A 21,104-nucleotide genomic window follows, 5' to 3' on the forward strand; every position below is an offset into this window, starting at 1 on the left:
ATGTGTAATCCAAATCATGACTGGTCAGGTTCTATGTATTTGAGACCCATATCTTTCTCCAGCTGCCTGCTCAGAGACAAAAAGAATTGACTGATTCTGCAGTGAGCATTGTTAGGCAGCATCACAAGGGCTGGATATACAGATAAAAGAAAAATGTGGGACAGACTGAGCCATGGGCTGCCTGACAGCAACTTATGGGCCAACATAGAGTATATGGGTACAATGAAGGATAGAAGAGAAGGGAAAGGAATGTACTTGGTTCTAATGGTTCTGCAGATGAGTTACATGTTCATGTGTTAATTTCTATTTCAAGTGTTTTAATCATCTCCAGAGACCTTGCATATCAACCACCAAACTTTCAGTTAGCAGATTAGTTTTCACAGTGAAAGATGGCCTAAAAGAGGAACTCAGAGAAATCAAAGCTAGAGTTTGCATCTTAGCTGTGCAAAAATATGAACTTTTTTTCTACAAGCCTTTTTAAGTCATAAGGGTAATTTCTGTTACAAAATAATAAGGGGTTTTGGTAGTATTATTAGCTTAATTGCAAAACTAAAGGTTTAGAAAGTAGATCTTCACAACAGAACAACAGATTTGATGAGCGCCTCATTATAAAGATCATTGAAATACTAATGCCTTCACTGTAAAAGAAATTCTGGTAGAAAGTATCATGAAGTATGTTACGCCAGAATACAGCTACCTGGCAAAAATAAAGCATGTTTTAACCTTATTTACTCATCTTTCACAGTTCTGCATTAACATATTTTATCTGTCTCCTTACCTTTCATTCTAGCCAATTCATTATTCTTTTTCAAGCTTTGATCCCATCTTTCATCATTATCACTTTATTCTTATGGTTTACAACTTACTATTTTTGAGGCGTGATGTGAACTGTGTCATCTCTTCTTCAGTGTTCTTTCTGCAACTCATCTGAAAGATCATCTACTGAACTGGATGCCCTAATATCAGCTTAAATTTGGCATTTGAAGGGGGAAAAAAAAACACATTTAAAATCTTTTTTTTTTCACTTGTTCCCCCCTCCCTCCCACCTTAACAAATAATTTCCCCCACGCACACATCCCATTCTCACTTAGGTACATTTGACATGGTTCATCACTCAGTAATCCACCACTCCCTTTGTTTTTTTCTTCTATTTTCCCCCTGTAACTGTACTTTGATGTTTAAACACATTTTCTGCCTCCAAAGAATTTATTTTAAATAGATATTGGTACTTGAGAAGTAATTATTCAGCCACTTTAATTAAATAAAATACTGCTGAATAATAACAATTTTTAATTAAATACCACTGAATAATAACAATTTTGAATTTGTGTAGTACTTTTTAGATTCAGAAAGTCCATCAAGATGGTGCATTCTCAGAAAATATTGAATGAGTTCTGTTTTTTTCAGAACATGCAGTTATTTCTTTGAATTTAGTTTTCTAGTATACTTAGAATTCCCCAGAAAACATCAAACCTTTTGTCATAGGACTGAGTAGTATTGTGCTCTTCATGAGAAACTAAATGGTACTTAGAGAACTAATAAGCCTTGCTTTGAAAATTAGTTTTCATATATTACCATGAGCAAAGCAATAACAAGGTTTCAGAATTATCCATATAAAGAAATCATTTTTCTGTGAAAGTGTCTTTGGTTTACTATTTAATTAGTATTGCTTTATGTGTTCCTAAAATTTTGCCTGCTTCTTCCTCCCTTCCTATACCACCCCCCCTGCCCTTGTAGCCTTTCGGTGTTAATCAGCCTGGTCCTTACATCATGTACACAACTGTAGATGCAAATGGATACCTGAAAAATGGGTCAGGTAAGATAATCTCATAAGAATACACGACTAAATAATAGCAATAGTCTAGGGGAAGAAATGTGGATATATTGGATCATATATCAGTGATAACTCTCTCACCTTTAACACTGTGCTCAGAACTGTTTATTCCACCCTAGAAAAGATAAAGAAATAAGATATCCTGAAATATGCAATACTTCTGTATTCATATGTGCTATGGGCTTGAAAGTATTAACCTGCATTTGTTGGTTAAATTAGTAATTAATGCCAATATGAAAATGCAGAATACTCTTTCCAGGTGCACAAATTCACTTTAACTAACTAATCATTCTACCAGTTTTGTTCTCGGTTTTATTGCTCTGAAGTTTTTCTTCGTAAGTGAATTCTAGTAAGAGCTTACTTGTTTAGGTAGAAACACTCAGAACTGCATCGTGAGCTTAGAGATTTTCAGGTAGTCTCAGATAGAATAGTATATCAGACTCTGGCCCTTAGGCAGCCAGTTCACATTGGGTAACAACTGGCATATCTCTATTATTGCAAATTATCAAGATGAAGGCTGGCAAACTTTGTCAGAGCCAAGTCACAGTACAACCTTTTTAACCATACTGGAAAATACTGGCAAAGGCTTGTACAGGATCGCTGTCCTTATTCCTTAAAAGCCTGAATTCCTGTGGACGTGGAACTTGCTTGAGTGTACTGTCTTGGTTATTTGTAGTCCCAAATAACTTGAATCTGTTGGCGTACTGAAGCCAATTTTAATTGAAACATATGTGCCTTGAGTAAAACTTTACCTGTTCTTTAAAAATCAACAGTTAGGTAGAAAACAGGATTACACGTGAGAAAAAGACTTTACTTAGAGATCAACAGTTATTTGGTCTCTTTTGTCCTCAGGCTGGCCATATGGTCAATATACATACAGTTGGAGTTAGCCATAGCCTGAAATGTTTTTGCCCAAGCAGTAACAAAGGAGCATAGCGGACAAAAGCTTAGTGTTCTGTGGAGGGATTATGGGGACATAGAATGTAAGGCTAAAAAGTGTTCCAGCCAGGAAACAGGACTGCTCGCAAAGAGATGCGGGATGGATATCCATGCAAATACAGACATGTTTTATTTCACAGTTCATGTCGTGGTTTTGAAGGCATTTTGACTCAGGCGAGATCTCTAGATATACCTATTGTGTTGTCCATTTTTACTTTATTGCTTATTGGAATGCCTGTTCTGTTCTTGATGACTGGGTAACTTGGTTTTTGACCTATTTTGCGTACATGTTGTATATTAGTCGTAGAGTTCAGTTATGAAGATGTACCTGAAGTACATGAAGATGTATGAAGACATTTTATTGTACTCATTCCTTTTTTTAAAAGACCTAAATCCTTGTTTTTTCAAATGAGCAAAAGTGTAAACAGCTTGGAGCCTATTTAATATCTTTATAAAAAATAAAACTCCTTACTTTCACAAATTTGTGTAATAAAAATTGGTGTTCGCTGATCTCTTCTTTCTGCTGTTAACTAAACTCCTTGCAGTGGGTCACTACCCCTCTGTACTCTTCAGGGCTATCTTCTTGGAATATGGAGCCATTAATAAAGCTTCTTGACAGTTGCTGTCACAGTTGCTGGAATTTACTGTAATTTCTGGATTAGAAAACGTCTTTCCAGACTGCCAATTAAAGTTCATTCAGTGTATTCATTGAATGAACATGCGTCTAAATGAAGAAATCAGTGGGTTTTAAGTAGTGTAATGTATTTACTGCTTCAGGCTCACTGGGCCTTAATGTGGGCCTGCCTAAATTTGGTACACACATGCAAAGATAAACTAACTTAATGAAAACACAGCTTCATAGTTCCTCTGGCCATGTGACTTTTGAGTAGATACCTACGCACAATCTTACTATCAAAGAATCAGAAGTACTACCTATGTAACAAAAAGACTTTTTTGCATAAGTAAATAAACACGTTAGTAATACAATCAAACAGATCTTTTCGTCTTTAGGAAACTGCTATAAAGTAGCTATAAATCAAATAAACTACAACACAACCTCCGCTCAGATCTAATTATACTCATTTAGATTCATTGTTCATGTAGTTGGAACAGTTTTTCACTTTGCTACATATCTTCAGTTAACACAATTTCAGACTTAAGTCCTATATTTTAAACGAGGTCATAATATACATTTATAAAACTATGTCTAACAGCAAGTAGAATCTGTATTATCAAATCCTTAAACACTTTATATATAATGTGGGATACAATAAATGATAACTGTAGAGGATTGCATGTTGGCAGACCTGGATAATTTATGATATACTGCTTTTTAAAATAAAGTTAATTTTTATAAATTGTCTTAGTTTTAAGCAGAAGATGAAAAATAATGCATTTATGGGGTCTGAATGCAGAATATATATTAAAAGCTTAATTCACAGAAATATAAGCTGATTTTAAATCTTACCTTGAGGAAATGTAGAATTACAAGTTTAGATAGGTTTGGTTTGTGTTTGACCCTTTAGCACTCGTTATTTATGCAATCTTATAAAATAACCTAGTGGCAAAATAAAGATGATTGAACTACTGGCATCTGTCATGGAAGAATGCACATAGCTTACACATTCATTTTATCTGTGGCGAGGAAAGCTGGTTTAAAATTTGGACCTAATTTATGTATCATTCTTAATCTTTGTTTTCCACTTTCCTCTTCCAAGGAAAATAAACGTTTTTTTTCCTTAAAAGCATTATCTTAGGTTTGGTTGTTTGTGTTTTTTTCAAGGGGGTTGCTTTTAGAAATTGAATGTTTTTTACAATTTATGCTGAGAAACATCTATCAAATATGATTAATACTGCTATAGTACCATTCATCTTCACTACTACCATATTTACAATAATAAAAAACTGAGTCCAATCATGATGAATTTCCTTTTCTGTTTTGACATTACTGTTATTTCATAATGAATTCCAAGTGTATTTATGACCCTCACAGTATTGTTACAGGGAATTTTATAATACTCTTTGATCGGTTTCTGAATTGTAATATATTAATAGATTTTTTTGTCTTTAATTCTTGAAGTACTTCTCAAAATTGAATTTTCTGTAGCTATTTTATTAAGTTTGTACTTGAACTTTCTTCTCTTTCAAGTCCTACTTGTAAAATTCAGTAAATGTTTCTCTAACTGGAATTTTAATGGTATACAGGTTACTGTCATGAAAAGATTTGCCTGTTATATCAGAATTGTGTTCTATTTGACTGTCAGGAAATACCTCAAGCAACACTTTCATGTATGTGTATTCGTTGACAGTACCAAACCCAGATGGTATTTTTGGGCCATTTATAAACCTACACATTATCTTTTCCACATTAATTTTAAACAATATAGTATCAATACCATTTTAAAGCTATTTTTTGTCAGCTTATTTCCATTCTTTATATAATACCATGGAACAATCCATATCCAAAGCTTTGAATTTTATGAAAGCAATAATAAGGGAATCTGATAGTTTGTTACATTTTTTTTATATAATATCTTTCCCAAAAAGTAACATGAATAACAACATTGTTCTTTATCTAATGAGAACGGTGTTCAGCATTCAATTTATTTTTTCATGTCAACTGATGCTACTTGCCTTTACCACTGGTCTTAGCGTAGGAACAGTTATTGGCTGGACCGCTGAAGCCAAACTTATCTATTCTTAAGTTATCCTTCCATCCCTGGGCTAAAGTAAATCATACAGTAAATGAAGAAACGTTCACTGTTCTGTTTCTGATGTTCCTAATTCTGCAGGTCTTTAGTTCTGAAATATGGTATCTTTCATGTATACAGTATTCATGCAAAAAGTAGAATAACAAGGCACATATGGCTGTCCTTATCAAACTCGTTTTAAGGTTCTTTGATCTGCCAAGTCGTAACTACAGGAAATTTGCATAATTGAGAGGGTTTTTTAAAACATTGTTAGAATTACTCTCTCTACTATTAACATTCCAGTGTGCTGTTAAAAGATAGCAGAATAATAATTAGCGTATACTCAGTGCTTTTACTTCTACATTGCTCAATTCTCTTTTAATCTTAAACAAGAAATACTGTTAAATTACCTACAAGGAATAGCAATTACCAAAATAAGCATTAGAATTGAGAAGTACTGGGTCTTACATCTTTCGTTAACATCTCCACAGACCTTTCCTCTCTGAGAGGGAATTCAGTTGTAACAACTTTTAATATTGAATGAATTTTATGATCAAATCAAGGTCTGTTGTAAATCTGGGAGAAGTAGGCAGACTAATTTCAGGCATGCAGTCTCATCTCTCTTCTGCAATCTGCCGCCTTCACTCCCTGTTTCACCTCTTGGAGTTGTTATTTTTACAGAGATGCCACAGTTAAGTGTGTGTCATCCAGGATTTTTAACTCTACATCTGCATTTCTGTTTTTTTTATTGGCTTCTAAGAAATTTCTAATATTATTCTGACCGTTTTTCAGCTGAATCCTACATTCAACACTGCCTGACAAAAACTAGAGTAGGCTGAAGTTGAGCACAGATTGAATTAAAGCTGTTCTTTTGAGTTGAGGGGATGCACGAGATGAATTTAGTAATGTATGCAACTTTAGGGGCTTTTTTTTAAGGATGCTGAAGTTTAAAAAACGAGAAGCAAAAAGTCACTTGTGATAATAAAATAGTAGCATTACTGAATCTCACAGGTTTTGAATGTGTTTGCTTGAAGACTGCAGTAATACTGGCTTTATCGAACTGGTATCAGTTTATACAGCTCTATTTATTAACAGCTCTGACCTTGGCTAAACTGCAGTTATGTCATTTTTGCAAGCTGGCGTGGTCCACAGTAATGATCTTTGGTGTTTTATTGAAAAGACTACCTACTTGATATTTTTGGTTTCATTTATTTTATTGTCAGTAACACAAACTGATTTTCTTAGAACTAAGTGTCCATATGGACTCAGAAAAACATAAAAAAGATCAGATACTTTAATGTAGAGCAGCTGGTTAATTTACTGGAGTATTTTCATAAACTGCACAAGGCCAATTTCATATTGTAGCACCAGCACAAGAGAAGCATTTTAAATTTATTAGATTGTTGCCTAGTCAAGGGCTGAACAAGTTGAATGGCAGGATTGTTGTTAAACTTCGTACTATGAATATCTGGCTACCTCTAGCCATCGCCATCTCTTTACTCCATTTTTTTTCCCTCTCTGCTACTTCTTCCCTCTTTACGACAATCCAATTTTATTGTGTTCCTGCTTGCTTTCTCCCTCTTTCATGCAACATCAGAGACCTCAAAATACCTTTTCTTTTTCTGCTTTGTGTGAGGGCCTGGCCTTGAAGTCCGTCCATCTGCTGCTTTACACTCAGATAAGACTAGCAGCTCCATAACCATAGCAGTACTGGCTGACTCCTTACCGTGTTGACAAGCCAAACTGCTGAGGGAAAAATACAGTTCCTTCTAGATCTTCTTGTGATAAGATCACCTTTGGCAGAGAGAGCCTGCTATTTTATGCAGCGTGTAGCTTACAAAAACTATTTTTGATACGTTTTTTGATGTACCATGTCTTACATACCAGACAGACCCTTGCGATTACACAAGCAAGGCTCAACCTGGATGGAGCTTCAGGTTGATCCGTTGTTTCATGTTTTCACTTCAGCCTTTTAATTTTCTCTCTTGAAATATGTCAATAGACTTATTTTTGACTTTGTAGTTAGTATGAAATGAATAGGGTCATAATTACAGCTCGTGTATACCAAAAATATTAATCCTGTGGGCTAGGAACCACAGAACAATAAATTATTCAGGTTTACTCAAAGACCAATATCCATGACTATGTGTAATATTACCCTATGATTAAATTCTTTGGATTGCTTGTATGGATCAAGTCATGATGTGTTTAAGCAGCTGTATGGCTGAGGTTGTATGGACTGATAATTTTTACAATTCTCATTTAAAGCTCTTTCATTTTGCTGTTTTGGCTTTGTTTTTGTTTTAAGCCTTCTGTGATAGAATGACCTTTTACATGCTGTTAAGTCATGCCCTTATAGCTTTTGGAAATCTGCTTACTCTTTGTTGTTGCATTGAGCTCTCATGCTGTTTAACTAAATTGGATTGTGAGGTGGACACTAAATTCATTGCTGTAATAGCTGCTAGACACTTTATGTAAACATTGCAGCATGTATAAGACAATCAAAGGAAGTTTAATTTCGGTAGTCACTTGACATTGCAAGATTCATTAGGTAGAATTTCACTATTCACTATATAGAAAGAAGACTGTGTTCATAGTAAAAGCTTGAATCATTTAATGAATACCCGAATTCTGTTAAGAGGGGTTTTCTGGTTGCTATATGTGGTGATATAGTATGTAGTACATTTTTCTATGACTTCTTTTTGTATAGAAACCATATTTGAACTCTAGCAATATTGCATACAATTGCAATACAATATTGCTAAACTTAAAATGTTCAGGTGTGAATATGTGCAGAAAGTTTGAATATCAGCAATATTATGATTTAATTGTTGCTTTACTTGAAGAGTTGGTGTTTCTAGTTTTAATTCTCTAGTTTTGTGGTGTAAAGTCATTTTTAATGAAAACATATTCTAATGTAGTTATGTCAGCTTTGGAGCTTGGGCTTTCAGAAGTATCACAGCTGTTAGTAACACTGTATATAATAGGCATCTAAGTTGCAAGTGTGCACATTCAGTCCACTTTCCCCTTTTATTTTCAGGGCTGAATTCCCTGTGGTGCTTATGAGATGCTAATATTCGTGCTGTGGAACCAGATCACTTGCTAAGAGGCTTTCTGGAGAATAAAAAAAAAAAAAGGAATCCCCATAGGATCTGGATCAGTTTGCCAGAAATTGAGATTACAGGAGTTCTACTTAAATGGAGTAATTGGCTACCTTAGAAATAGGATGTTGGTGAACCTGTAGATAGCTCCAACAAAGAATGTTGTTTTTCCCTTAGTCTCACATAGTTATTTACAATTACATGTTCTTGTGAGGATGTAACTTGCAACCACTGTAATCCTGTTGTCATTAAATCAAATTATTATTTGAGAATTTATGATCATTTTCTTACCTAATTTTGTAACAAAAAAAAAAAAACAATAGTTACTGATTACTACTACTAAGAATGCGAACCTTTACATGTTGAGTCTGAGCTTGTAAATCAGTGGGGCAAGAGACTTGGCACTAACCATATCAAAACAAACATCAACAGCTCATTTCTTCTCAACTAGTAACAAATAGAGTTTGTTTGACGTAGAAATGGTGCTCAAAAGAATCATCTTACCTAGAAATCTCAAGCATTTAAGCAATTCTCTAGTGCCCACAAGTAGTTTGGAAATGTGGTATTGAGTCTTTAAGAGTTAAATAATCATGCGGTCGTTCAATTTTTTTAAACATTTTTATGGTTGACCCAGAAATGTGTGTTTGGAACAGTTTTTGTTTTTTGTTTTTTGTTTTTTTCAAAATACTACCTTGAGTTTCCTTTCTAATTTTATTGCAGCTGGACAACTTAGCCAATCGGCACATTTTGCTCTCCAGTTGCCATACAATGTGCTAGGCTTGGGACGTAGTGCTAATTTCCTCGACCATTTGTATGTTGGCATTCCTCGTCCTTTAGGAGAAAAGGTTAGTTGAAATTTAAGATTGTCACACTACTATTTGTGGTGTTACCTTTCCTAATACAGTTTGGAGAGAAATACTGCTAGGGACACTTACTTCAGAAGTACAAATATCAAAGAAGTTTGCAAAAAAAACACCCTATAAGGCCTGGTTTTGGGGGTGAGTGTAAGCCCTAAAGCTATAACAGTAAGAACAAAAGATGACTGGAATTGTCTGTAAATGTTAGGTATATGGTGCTTGTTCGTATCATAAATGCATATTAGGCCTGGTGGATAAATTATGGTCTCAGATGTAAGATTTCCCTGGGGCTGGTCTGGCTGGCCTGTAAACTCAGAATCCTTTCTGCTTCAGTGCTGGCACCATGATCAATATGATAGGAGGTGGAGATTGCCATGATAATCTAAATTTCAGGTGGACCATGAAAGTAGGGTCCTGACCACTCTCAGTCTTTAAAAACCTGATGGTACTACTTTAAGGTATTTGTATTAATATACTGTCTAAATTGTGATTTGGATAATTGCTTTGCCTGCATAAAATTCCTCTGCAGAATTGGTTCTTTTCTTCTTTCCCTAATATGTTGTTGCTTTATACTTTTTAAGCAGATGCTGTGTTTCATGCCAGCAGCACTTATTTTGCTTTTTGTTGTTGTTTTTGGAGCTTTTGGAAGAAAAAGCTTGAATGAACATAAGGGAATAGTCACTTATACTTACAAAAGGAAAAAAAAAAGCAGTTGATTTTTATGTTTCAACAGAGAATTTCAGAAATCTTTGCTCTTAAATTGTGAATTGTTTGCTAGGAATTGATATAGTCTTTCTTTTTCTTTCAGTCCATAAGAAAACAAGAATGGACAGCTATCATACCAAACTCCCAGCTTATAGTCATCCCATATCCTCATAATGTTCCTCGAAGGTAATTTCATCATCTTGAATTGAACTTCACAAAATTACATTATTAATGCCTATAAAATTAGGCATTATTTGTAGGTTAAAAAGCCACTTGTCTAGAAAGTAAATCAAAAAACAGCCAAGGAGGAGGGAGTTAGCTCTCTTCATGTTGTTGCTTCTGTGACTGGGCAGAATACTTGTGAGTATTCACATGGACTCATTAACAATCAAAACCTATTACCAGCTCAACTCTTGTAAATAATAACTTACTTGCTAGATTTACCAGCATTCTTTTTGACAAATTGCAAGCATGGTAATGATGGAAGCAAGTACTTTTGTTTCGCCAAACATGCAATTTCTGCCTAGTTGCATATAAAAGCTTTGGTTCAGCCCTTCTGAATGGTATCTGTTGCCATAGGTATGAATGTTTTTCTTTAAGTAGAGGTGAAGGGGTTACTTACGCAAGAGCTTCAACACTGAATTCATTTTGCAATTAAAATGTTTATCCCAGAAAGCAAGCATGTTTCTGTCTTTGCTATTAGAGAAAACATAAGTCGCATATTCCAGCTGCTTTTTGCCGCTTGATCTATTAGTGAGGTCAGTTGCATTTATCATGCAGAAATAATTCTGACATCAGTTTCAGCAGCTAATTTTACTATAGAACAAATAACAGTTTAGAAGTGATGTGCCACTTGAGTTGCTAATTAACAACCACAGGAACAACATCTGCTAGAAGTAGAAAATTTAGTTAGAAACTTGAGGTATTTAAAGGTATGCATTATATAGAAACTTTCTCAGTAGTCTTATCCTTAAACTATTTTTGCTTTCTTATAGAGAGAATTCATGGACACTGTAGAATAGTGGAGGATAGAATTCCAGGAGAAATCAGATTTCATATTAAAAGAAAACATGAATTTAAGAAGCATTTATTATGTGTCATTTCCTGAGAGGCCTCAACATAAGGGATCCTGCTGACAGCTTTCCCATGATGGGAAGCCTGGAGTATAAGCACGGTGTTACTGAGCCTCAGGACCCCACAACATTCTGGAGATGTCTTCTAGATGGCCTTAAGGTGCCTAGTTTTATTGCTCTCCAAGCATCTTCCTGACATAATCAGCTGGTTCTTTTGCCTACAACTACAGTTGTCCGTGGGTAAATTTCAGACTGAGAGAGTCCTAAGTATTCACCATGAGCCTGTTCAAGAAGAGCTTCCTTTGTGGGGTAAACAGTCTGTTACAGGTTACTTCACCCTGCTTCTCCATCTCCCCAGGTCCCAGACAGTTTTGTGGAAGGCTTTCCTATGCACTTTACTTTGTCCCAGGGGGACAGTGTGAGATAAATCTAATGAGGAAAACATCAGTCCCTGAGGATATCCATGGCATTCCTGGATAGTTATATAGCAGCTGAATTTCAACATGGCATTATCTGAAAATAATTATATTAAGCCATATATTTCTAAGTAAAGACCATTAAGCTCCAGTCTTCAAGTATAGCCACTAGGTTTCTGTGGACCAAGCTGTTGTGTGTTAACACTAGCAAGTTCTTTTCATCTTTTTAAATTAAATCTATTTTCTGCTTCCTAATGAAGGGTATTAATGTTTCCTTGGATTTTCCTCTTTTGTATAGCTGGAGTGCCAAGCTGTATCTGACCCCAAGTAACATTGTGCTGCTAACAGCTATAGCATTAATTGGTGTCTGTGTCTTCATCCTGGCAATAATTGGCATATTACACTGGCAAGAAAAGGTAAGCTTAATTAGTAGTATTTTTCTACACTATTTAACATTTCCTGATATTTTATAATGTTGTACGTTTTTAAGTAGTTTTCTGCAGTATAACTTGACATATACTGCATTAATTCCCAAAAGGTATTTATTATTAATTCAGTATTTATTGCAAGCTTAAAAATTGGCATTGTTTATTATTTAAACTCTACGACACTTAAAAAGGGAAGTGACAAGAAACATGGATAAGCTTTTGCTATTAAGCTGTTATTCCCAACTAAATGCAAAGTTTTTGTTTTATATCTAAGTGTTCTATTTTGCAGAGTTTAAAGGAGCACTGTACTCAGAAAATGGAACATAAATTCAATTTACTTATCTTGAGTTCTGCTGGTAATATGAAAAAGGAAAACATCTCTTTTTCTTTATCTTTGTTGATTGCACTAACATTAGCATTCAAGACGGTATAGGGAGTCAGTCGTGTGCATATTGGCCGCTTGCTCTGTGTGTCTGAATTATACATGCAGTGTATAGAAATCCATTGATTTGAAGAAGCATTTTGAAAGGGGCCTTTCATGTCACAAAAGAAATGCGTTCCCATTTTTCTTAACTATGTGCAGTTCGCAATCATATCCAACTGGCAGAATTGCCAATAAATGCTACTACATACCCAAACCATAATCTTAGCTGTCAAATAGAATTACTGCACATTTTGACATGGTAGAACTGTTTGTTATTTTGTGCTTGTGGAAATAAAATGACCTTGTTAAATATATAGATAGGCTTTGCGCATGCTTCATATTTAAATATTACTTGTCTGTCATTTTCCACTCTTCAAAATGTTAAATACAGTCTCCAAATAATAGCAATGCTGGGTATGAAACACCCAAAGCAAGGAAATACAAATTTTATGACAACTGTCGTTAATGTGTCCTAATGTACCAAGAAAGCATTGCTAAATGGTAGCTTGGACTATGCACTGACTGGGTTTAACTCTGTCTTCAAGACATCTTGAGCAACAAGTAACAAAATATAAAAAAAAAAAATAAAATAAATTTGGGTTGTGAAGGATTAACTATATACCAATTCTATCTGGAGAAACTGAGGTTTAATGTCAATGTTGAAAACAATTCTTTATGTAATAATTCATGTATTTTAATGTAAAAAAGCACTCAGCCCAAAGTGTTTGCTTTCTGAACCCTTTTAAACCCCATTAAGTGTATGTGAATGAAATGGTATTGCTTATATGTTAAACTCCTTTGCAGCAGCTGCATCTTGCTCAGAATAGGCACAAATATTTAGATATATTATGTGTATTTTCAGAGTACTATATAAATACTTGTTAATTCCAATAATTTTCCAATGCCCTCACATTGATTTTTTACCTTCCCAATTTTTAGAAGAAATGGTTGAGGTACAGAACAAGAAAGAATCCTGACCACAGCTGAACTGTGCATCACTGGCATGACTGGGGGGATTAAATTCCAAAGTTGCTTGTTTCTGAGTTTATGCTTGCTTTACTGCCTCTTTCAGTAACCCTCTCATAAAAATACTGTTCTGCCTAAATGCTGTTTTCCCCTGCAGATTTCTAGAGTACCTATCACAAAGAAAGAAAGGGGAAATGTACAGGCAGTTACAATCTCTTCTTTTCCCCCAGAGGATATACTGGTCTGTAAGCTGCAGTGTTCTATTCAGCAGTTAAAATAAACCATGTACTTTGACCTCTGCAGATAAGTAGTCGAAGTTCGTAGTCTACAATAGTTCTTATGCACTCATTTACCAGCCGCTACTATATTGTTTAAATAACTGTGGTATTTAGGGATATTATGTTGCTCTGTCATTCCTTAGAAATTTTGTATCCACTTTAAAAAAAAAAAAAAAAGGCTTTCAAATCTCAGTTCCTAGTTTTTACTATTACTCCTCTTACAACAGTATAGTCTGCTACATTAGCTAAGGACCTCAATGTTCCTGTATTCTGATTCTTTTTAATTTGCTTTGTGGTGTTGGCACTATGCATTGATGATAATCCTACTAGGCAGCTTTGGATGGATTCGTCAGAATATAAGTTGGTCAAATTTTGAAGTGGTAATTTTTTCATGAAGCAGACAAAAAATGGAGTGAAAATTACTTTCTAAGTGAGACCACAAAAAATTGTGGAATGTGACAAGCATTTCAGTGTCAGAATATGCCACTCACCTTTTCCCACCCTGTTTTTGACATTCAGAATACTATTGGAATTGATAAAGTCTCTGCCAAAAAGCCAGGCTGATGTATGTTAAACTTCCCTGACAGCTCTGCTGCTGCTACGAAATGCAATAAAATCCATAGTTAACCCAATGGAATCGCTGTCATGTATAAACATTGTGTGATGAGGAAATCTTTGGCCTTGAGCCAGAGCAGATGACAAACTTTCATGGCAGAACACATGCACTGATTTCTACCAAAATTGTCATGTATATTTATCAACTCGGGTACAAATCTGAATGCCCACACAACAGCATACTGTAAAGGGTTTTTTTTGGTTTACTCATCATCAAAAAAAAAGTATAAGCAAGCTAAAAAATCATTGAAGTCTGTTTTTGCTGATTTTTCTTACGATAAGATTTACAGAGACTTGTCTGTCATGAGAAAAACACTGGTTTCTAGAAAAGTTCACAGTGCGTTCAAAATCCTGGAACAACTGCTTTCCTATTCTGCCATTGTTTTAAAACACAAGAGGAGGCAGGTGGGAGAGGACATGTAATTGCACATTCCCTGGATTCTAGGTACAACTTAAATATGCTTCTCTTTTCCAAGCACCATCCAAGCTACTCTTTCAGCAGATCAGTGTGTGCCCTGCATAAATAAGCAGGGAAAGACATCCTACCTCACATTTTCTCAATAAAAACAAAAACATGGAACAGTCTGTTTTTAGCCCACTTGGTGCTGTTAATTGTTGAACTGCCATCTTTGTCTGAATTTGTATTTAACATTTTTTAAAATCTCATTTCAAGTGTAACATAGATGGCAACACTTACAGTTAATCCAGAGTGATTTCATCTCATATTTATAATATAAACTAAATAAATACATACTAGCAAACATCTTTTGTTTTTGAAATATTCCTCTTTTAAAAGCATTATATAGAACAACAGAAAATAATGGGTCATAAATAAAAAAACAGCTGAGCATTAACAGCAGAAGCCAATCTTGAGTAGATCATTGCTTTTACAAACTGACATCATTTAAAAGCTAATTATTGAGGCTTTTACTAAGCTTTTTGCATTTTGTCAAATGAGCGACTTGGAAAAAATCAACCATTCTGACATTTGACAGCTCATTTCTGTAACAGCATTGCTCTAGATCCTATGAAGTGTTTAATTATTTTTATTTTTATTTTTCAGAAAGCAGATGACAGAGAGAAACGACAGGAGGCTCATCGGTTCCATTTTGATGCTATGTGACATGCCTTAATATTTGTGAAGGAGCTGCTACTCATTTGCTTAATTGAAATACTAAATTATGATTTGTAAAATGATTACTGTGGAAAATATTGCTGGTGTGCTATTTGTAAATGTTGCATTATTTGATATTTATTTGGAACGTATTAAAGGTAGAGCTGAATGTCTCATAAGGCCATCCAGGAAAAAAATGTATATAATAGCATTTGGTCTTTATTTAACAAAACTGTAAATTTATTTTTCATAGTATGAGGGATCATATTGCATGTACCATTGTTTACATACCACCCATTCTTTAGTAATAATCTGATAGAAATAAAGCTGTGTAAATAACGTTTAGCATTTCAGTGAGCAGAATACTTTGTACTACTTGAATGAGTATTGTCATTTATACATTCCTGCAAAGTAAACTGCCTTTCTGAAAATTCATCTTGAGCAATTTCTCAGATGATGTAATAGTTAATTGATTGTACTAAATGGTGTTCAACCTGAAGTAGTCTGCATTTTTGTTTATTAAAATCCATATGTGCAATAGTTAAGTATTTAAGAATTGGAGAACTAAAAGAAACCTGCAGAGTTGATGCTAGTTCAGTAGCTCATGGCCTATTTATATGTTGGTTCTGGAGAGAAGATGACACATTTTTTAAAAAAAAAAAAAAATAAACTATAGTCATAAAATGTATTAGCATGACACAAACTGCTTTTGTAAGTAAACTATAACCATGCTTATTTTAGGAAGGCCTAAAGTCATGGAAGTAACTTTTGGGGTGTTTTTGCCATTTATTTTTAAGAAAGGTGGGGGAAATGTTTGGTCGGATGTTCTTGTCTTTTAAAGAAATTAAAAGAATTTTGGAGTGGAAGGAGAATGAGGATTGACTCCCTAAAATTCATTATTAATGGATGAAATTTGCAAAGATTAAATCAAGAACATAATAGGAAGCTCAGAATAAGCAATGTACAATATGCCCAAATAGTGTAAGTCTGTAATAACTACAAAAGAAGAGTAGCTCAACTCTGTATTAAAGTAGTGATTCATGTTAGAGTGGCTCACTGTAATCAGGACCCTGGTATACTCTCTAGAAGTAATCAAGCTTGCATTTTTGATAGTTATCACTATGGATATAGGAACATTAGTTTATTATTGTGCATTTAAATGTCAGCTTGCATTCTTAATAAATACTATTTGATAAATTAGAACACACTTTCTCAACAAACTTAAATTTTAAAATAATTGGTCTTACTGGCAATCACCTCAGTAGTGTTAGTGATCAGTATCTCCTCCGCCCTGAAAGCTGGTATGCTTGTCAATACAGGAAGAGTTAAGAGGGCAGGTACAAAACTTGAACTGATTGTATCCACCCTGAATCATAACTGAAACACCTTGTTACGGGGCCAATGCTGAACTTGCCCATTATAATAGCAGCTCCAAGCCAAAACTGAGAAAAGTACTGAAAGTCTCTTCGGTTACCAAGTTTTCATTTGCTGTTTCTTATATGAACTGGTAAGATTCCAACAAAGGAGACTGTCATATTACATTCCCCCAACTATTCAGAACAGCATATTTTCTTAATATGCACCTTTAATATTTCTCTTAAAATAGCATGAAAAGGTAGATTTTTTTTTTTTTAGATAAATCCTTAAGGCTATTGTATTTGTTAAACCCCATTGATAGAATTCTCTCCTAATAGCAAAATTAATAAAGGGTTTCATAATTAAGATGAAGCACAATTTAATGTGTTCTTTCTTTTGGATGGTTGGAGAATAAGGCTAAATGTGTAATGCCACTGTGGCAGCAAAGTCAGCTGTAGCTCTCTGTCACAATATAACAAGCATAGATTAGCCTCCTTATGTTTTTTGGAAAAAAACAATTAGGAATGAAATAACCTCATGCTGACATTTAAGCTGCTGTCAAGTTAACAGAACAATGAACTCAGTATCTGTTGCTTTAAGGTGGTTTGCATGCTCAGTAGCGCATCATTGCATTCCTTCATGTACAACACTTTCTTGGAGCCTTAATAGCTTTCTTAAAATGAACTTTATGACAGGTTCTAACTGCTCAGAGCTTGGCTTACAACAGTCCATGCATATTATTTTGAATTAAGGCATTAAATAGTGTTAAACCTCTTGTCAAAGGTTTTGTGTCATACTTTGGCTTTCTTTCTATTCCATAGGCATCAAAAATTGTTTTAGTAAGGTTGTTACCCTTCTATGAGCAAGTTTAAGAAAGCAACATCAATTAGAAAGTGTATTTCCAGGTAATCTTCACTGGAACTGAGAAACAGTTTTAACTGCGTAAATTTTCAAAAGACATCCACCCTAATACAGCCCTGGTGAGAAATGCTATTGGAAGGCTTCTTCAGTGTGAAATCTCACCTATATAAAAATACTGTTGACATGCCAACTGACAGATGGCTGTTGAAATACCAGCTTGCTTTGTTCTCATTTTCCATGAGAAGCTTTAAGACTGAATCTTCCTGCTAGATTTATCATTAATGCAGTATAATCCCCAACAAAAGAACCAACTTTTCTGCTGCAGATTAATAGGCATGTTCTGTATAGTAGGGGATCCCTCCTATGATGAGGCCATCTTTAGTAATAGCTGAACTAAAAAGATCTGCTACAACTCATTGAAGAGTAATAACTATAAATGCACCAAGTCAATTCAGGACTTCTAGAACTTCTTTCAGATAAATGCCACTTAATAGAACAGAAATCAACCCATACACTTCTACTATATTAGTTTATAGTCATCAGAGCTTAGTTTTGTCAAAACAATGTCAGAGGGCTAAATGTACTAGCTTTAAAGGTATTGATTACCAAAGAGATATTTTTTTTTACCATCTGTGACTCAAATGTATTCTAAAGGAATAAGCAATTTTTTTGATCAAAGACTGAGACATATGTCAAGAAACAGAGAGCTATTGAGTTTTTAAGTCTGAAATACTCCTATGCTGTTTCAGTAGCTGTATACTATCCATGTGATTTTTTCCCCCATTTTGGCAACTGGATCTTTTTGTTGAGGCTCTAGTAATACCAGCCACAGCCGTCACTTTGAAAATATCAAACACATAGCACCATTATTGTAATTAATTCCTGTCTTCGGTGAAAAATGGAATCCCTTCTGTGATACAATCCTTAAAAAATGTAAAATATATTCCAACCTTGTTGCATGACTTGTGCTAGAGAAGTTTTTAGACGTATTCTAATGCTCAGATCTAATTATATTGCCTAGCAAATACAGAAGTGCACAGTAAGCTTCCTGAAGACTATCAGTATTCTTAACGACTACTAGAAAGTTTGCAGTGTTCTTAACTCAGTAGTAAATAACAAAGTCAATTATACATTTCTGTATGATTACATATATTACTACACTGAGGCACCTGCATCTTCCATCATTTTCTAATTAGAAATTATATGTAATTAAGATTTAACAAATGCACCTAATCCTATTGACAAGCCCAAGCAACAGAACAGTTAAAATGCTACTCCTAACTTCCTTTTCTAATTACTCACTTTTAACATCTGTATTTTTGCAACCTCTTTTAAAAACAATACCCAGGTAATCTCAAGGTCAAAACCTGACTATTGGTCCAAGGCTATTTGTGATGTACAATCTGCTACCTGAAAGCAGCAAATATGTCAGGTAATATTAAAATTTAAACTTCTTTGCCGAACAGTAAAATGAAAAGAAGTTTTAAGGAAGAACTATTGAGAAGAAGCAAAATCAGTTCTAATAATGGAAATCCAAAACTTTTATTGTAGCAGTTCAACTGACTCGTTATTTAACTGGTTGTGCAAGTATTTAAGTAACTGCATGAAAATGAGTGATCCCATTCCCTTCCAGGAACAGCTCCCATTCAAGAATGATGACAGCTCAGTAAGGCAGCAGAATGCACACCTGGCTGTCCAAAAGCAGTTTTTAATCTTTGTTAACTACTAAACTCAAACTTAATGGTAGCTTGACCTGATGGCACAGCATTCTCTTCCCTGGAAGAGAAGGCACTCTCAGGCAGGCTCAGAAAGTGGGAAGCAAAAGTTTTTTTAGACCTGTCACCAGTTTACTGTAGAGTATTTTAAAGCACCACTTATCACAAGAATTGTAATGAGATAAAGCAACAGGGATGTCCAGATGAGGAATTTCTCTGAAAGCAGCAGTAAATGGTAGCAGAATATGTCACAAATGCACGCGTGGATGCTGCTGCCCAGGTGTCCCACACTGACAGATGGATGCAACCCTGAGAAGAGAGGCTGGAAATGCTCCTATGCTTTTCCAAGTGTGTAATAGCTCTGTCCGACCTCCTAATGGACAAACTAGAAGTGCAACTTTTCAGTTAAATTGGCTATAGCAGACCAGTTCCTTGCAATTACTACCAACTCGTATTGAGCACGAGATATTACTATTTTATCTATTTTTTTTTCTGTGAAACAATTGACTACAAATCATTTACTTGAATGCACATTCAGCTTGCAATCTCAGAATCAGGCTGGTTGTCTCATTTCTTGTATCATCAGAAGCAATAAAAATACCAGAGCCAAATTTTGCCATCAGCTACATTGTGCATTCAAAAAAAAAAAAAAAAAAACATAATAAAAAAGCAACCCCTAACAATCTGCACAACAGCATAGTCAGTTTAAATTTTTTCCTTATGTACTTCAGAAAGGATAAAAACCTGTGGATGAGGCACAGATACAGTAGAAATTATTACTCTGCTTGGTATTTTCTAGGGTTGCTACAGTTAAACATTTTTGTTAGCAGAGAAAAACACCATCACAAAGCAGATCCACCTAATGAGGACTACTTTTTACATAGGAATTTTCACTGTAGAGTTGAACATTTCCTCCTACCACTGTAAAAATGTACAGTTACAAGGTGAATAGAAAGAAACTGCTTTACCCAGTGCTGGAATGCAGCAGCTCTTTAACAGTTCATGGGAAACTCCCCTTTGAGAAGCGACTGTATCGTCTCTATTTGAAATTGAAAGGACAGTTCGAGTAAGCGGAATAATATAATTATGTAACTTGGGATTTTGCCACAGCATCGAGCTTAATACTTCACATCAAGCTGTTTAGAACACCGAAATGGTTCTGTAATGCCCAGAGGCGCTGGGGACCTTTCCTCCAAGGTCTCGGATGTCCCCTTCAGGCCGCTAGCCAGGAGCAGGAGCGTGGCGTGTTCCCCCAGGACATGCTGGCCTTTGAACACCGTAGAAAGAACTGATCCAAACGCAAAGCACCGCACCGCAAGGCAAGCAGAGCTTCACGCCTCACGCCCACGCCCGAGGCTGGAGCAGGCGGCCCCGCAGGCTGCGCACCAGCACCTAAAGGCCCGACTGCCGTGTCCGTGGGGTGGGCTCCAGGCTGCTTCCACGGGGTGCCCGAGCCCCGAGACCCCCCGGGAAGCACCCTGGGGATGCAGCCCGGGGCCGGGCGCGGGGAAGCCGCGGGCGCAGCGCTGCGGGGCCGGCCCGGGAGCTTGCGGCGCCTCGGGTCCCCCGGTCCCGGCTGCCCGGCGGCTGCTCTTGGTCCCCCTGCCCTGCGGAAGGCGCTTCCCGGGAGCCAGGCAGCCCGTGCCCGGTGTCCCACCTCGGGCCCCCGCCCGAGGGCACGCACAGCTCCTCTCGCCGGCTGCCCCGAGGTGATGGGGCGGCAGCCGGGCGG

At 35.9% G+C, this 21,104-nt stretch overlaps 1 protein-coding gene and 1 long non-coding RNA gene across 2 annotated transcripts in view; one reads left to right on the top strand and one right to left on the bottom strand.

The window, feature by feature from the left end:
- The window catches only part of ITFG1 (integrin alpha FG-GAP repeat containing 1), a 73,317-nt gene extending 55,739 nt beyond the window's left edge, over positions 1 to 17,578 (top strand). Inside the window, exons 14-18 of the mRNA XM_013186856.3 lie at positions 1,738 to 1,816; positions 9,285 to 9,409; positions 10,230 to 10,312; positions 11,914 to 12,031; positions 15,390 to 17,578. Of these exons, the coding sequence (XP_013042310.3) occupies positions 1,738 to 1,816; positions 9,285 to 9,409; positions 10,230 to 10,312; positions 11,914 to 12,031; positions 15,390 to 15,449 (465 nt within the window). The 3' untranslated portion in view covers positions 15,450 to 17,578. The remainder of the gene's footprint in view (positions 1 to 1,737; positions 1,817 to 9,284; positions 9,410 to 10,229; positions 10,313 to 11,913; positions 12,032 to 15,389) is intronic.
- The window catches only part of LOC106039583 (uncharacterized), an 82,306-nt gene continuing 61,982 nt past the window's right edge, over positions 781 to 21,104 (bottom strand). Inside the window, exons 3-4 of the long non-coding RNA XR_010834410.1 lie at positions 1,916 to 1,949; positions 781 to 966 (exon numbers count right to left, since the gene is read on the bottom strand). This is a non-coding gene — a long non-coding RNA (uncharacterized lncRNA). The remainder of the gene's footprint in view (positions 967 to 1,915; positions 1,950 to 21,104) is intronic.

This window comes from Anser cygnoides, chromosome 12 (assembly GCF_040182565.1).
Source record: "Anser cygnoides isolate HZ-2024a breed goose chromosome 12, Taihu_goose_T2T_genome, whole genome shotgun sequence".
Taxonomy (NCBI): domain Eukaryota; kingdom Metazoa; phylum Chordata; class Aves; order Anseriformes; family Anatidae; genus Anser; species Anser cygnoides.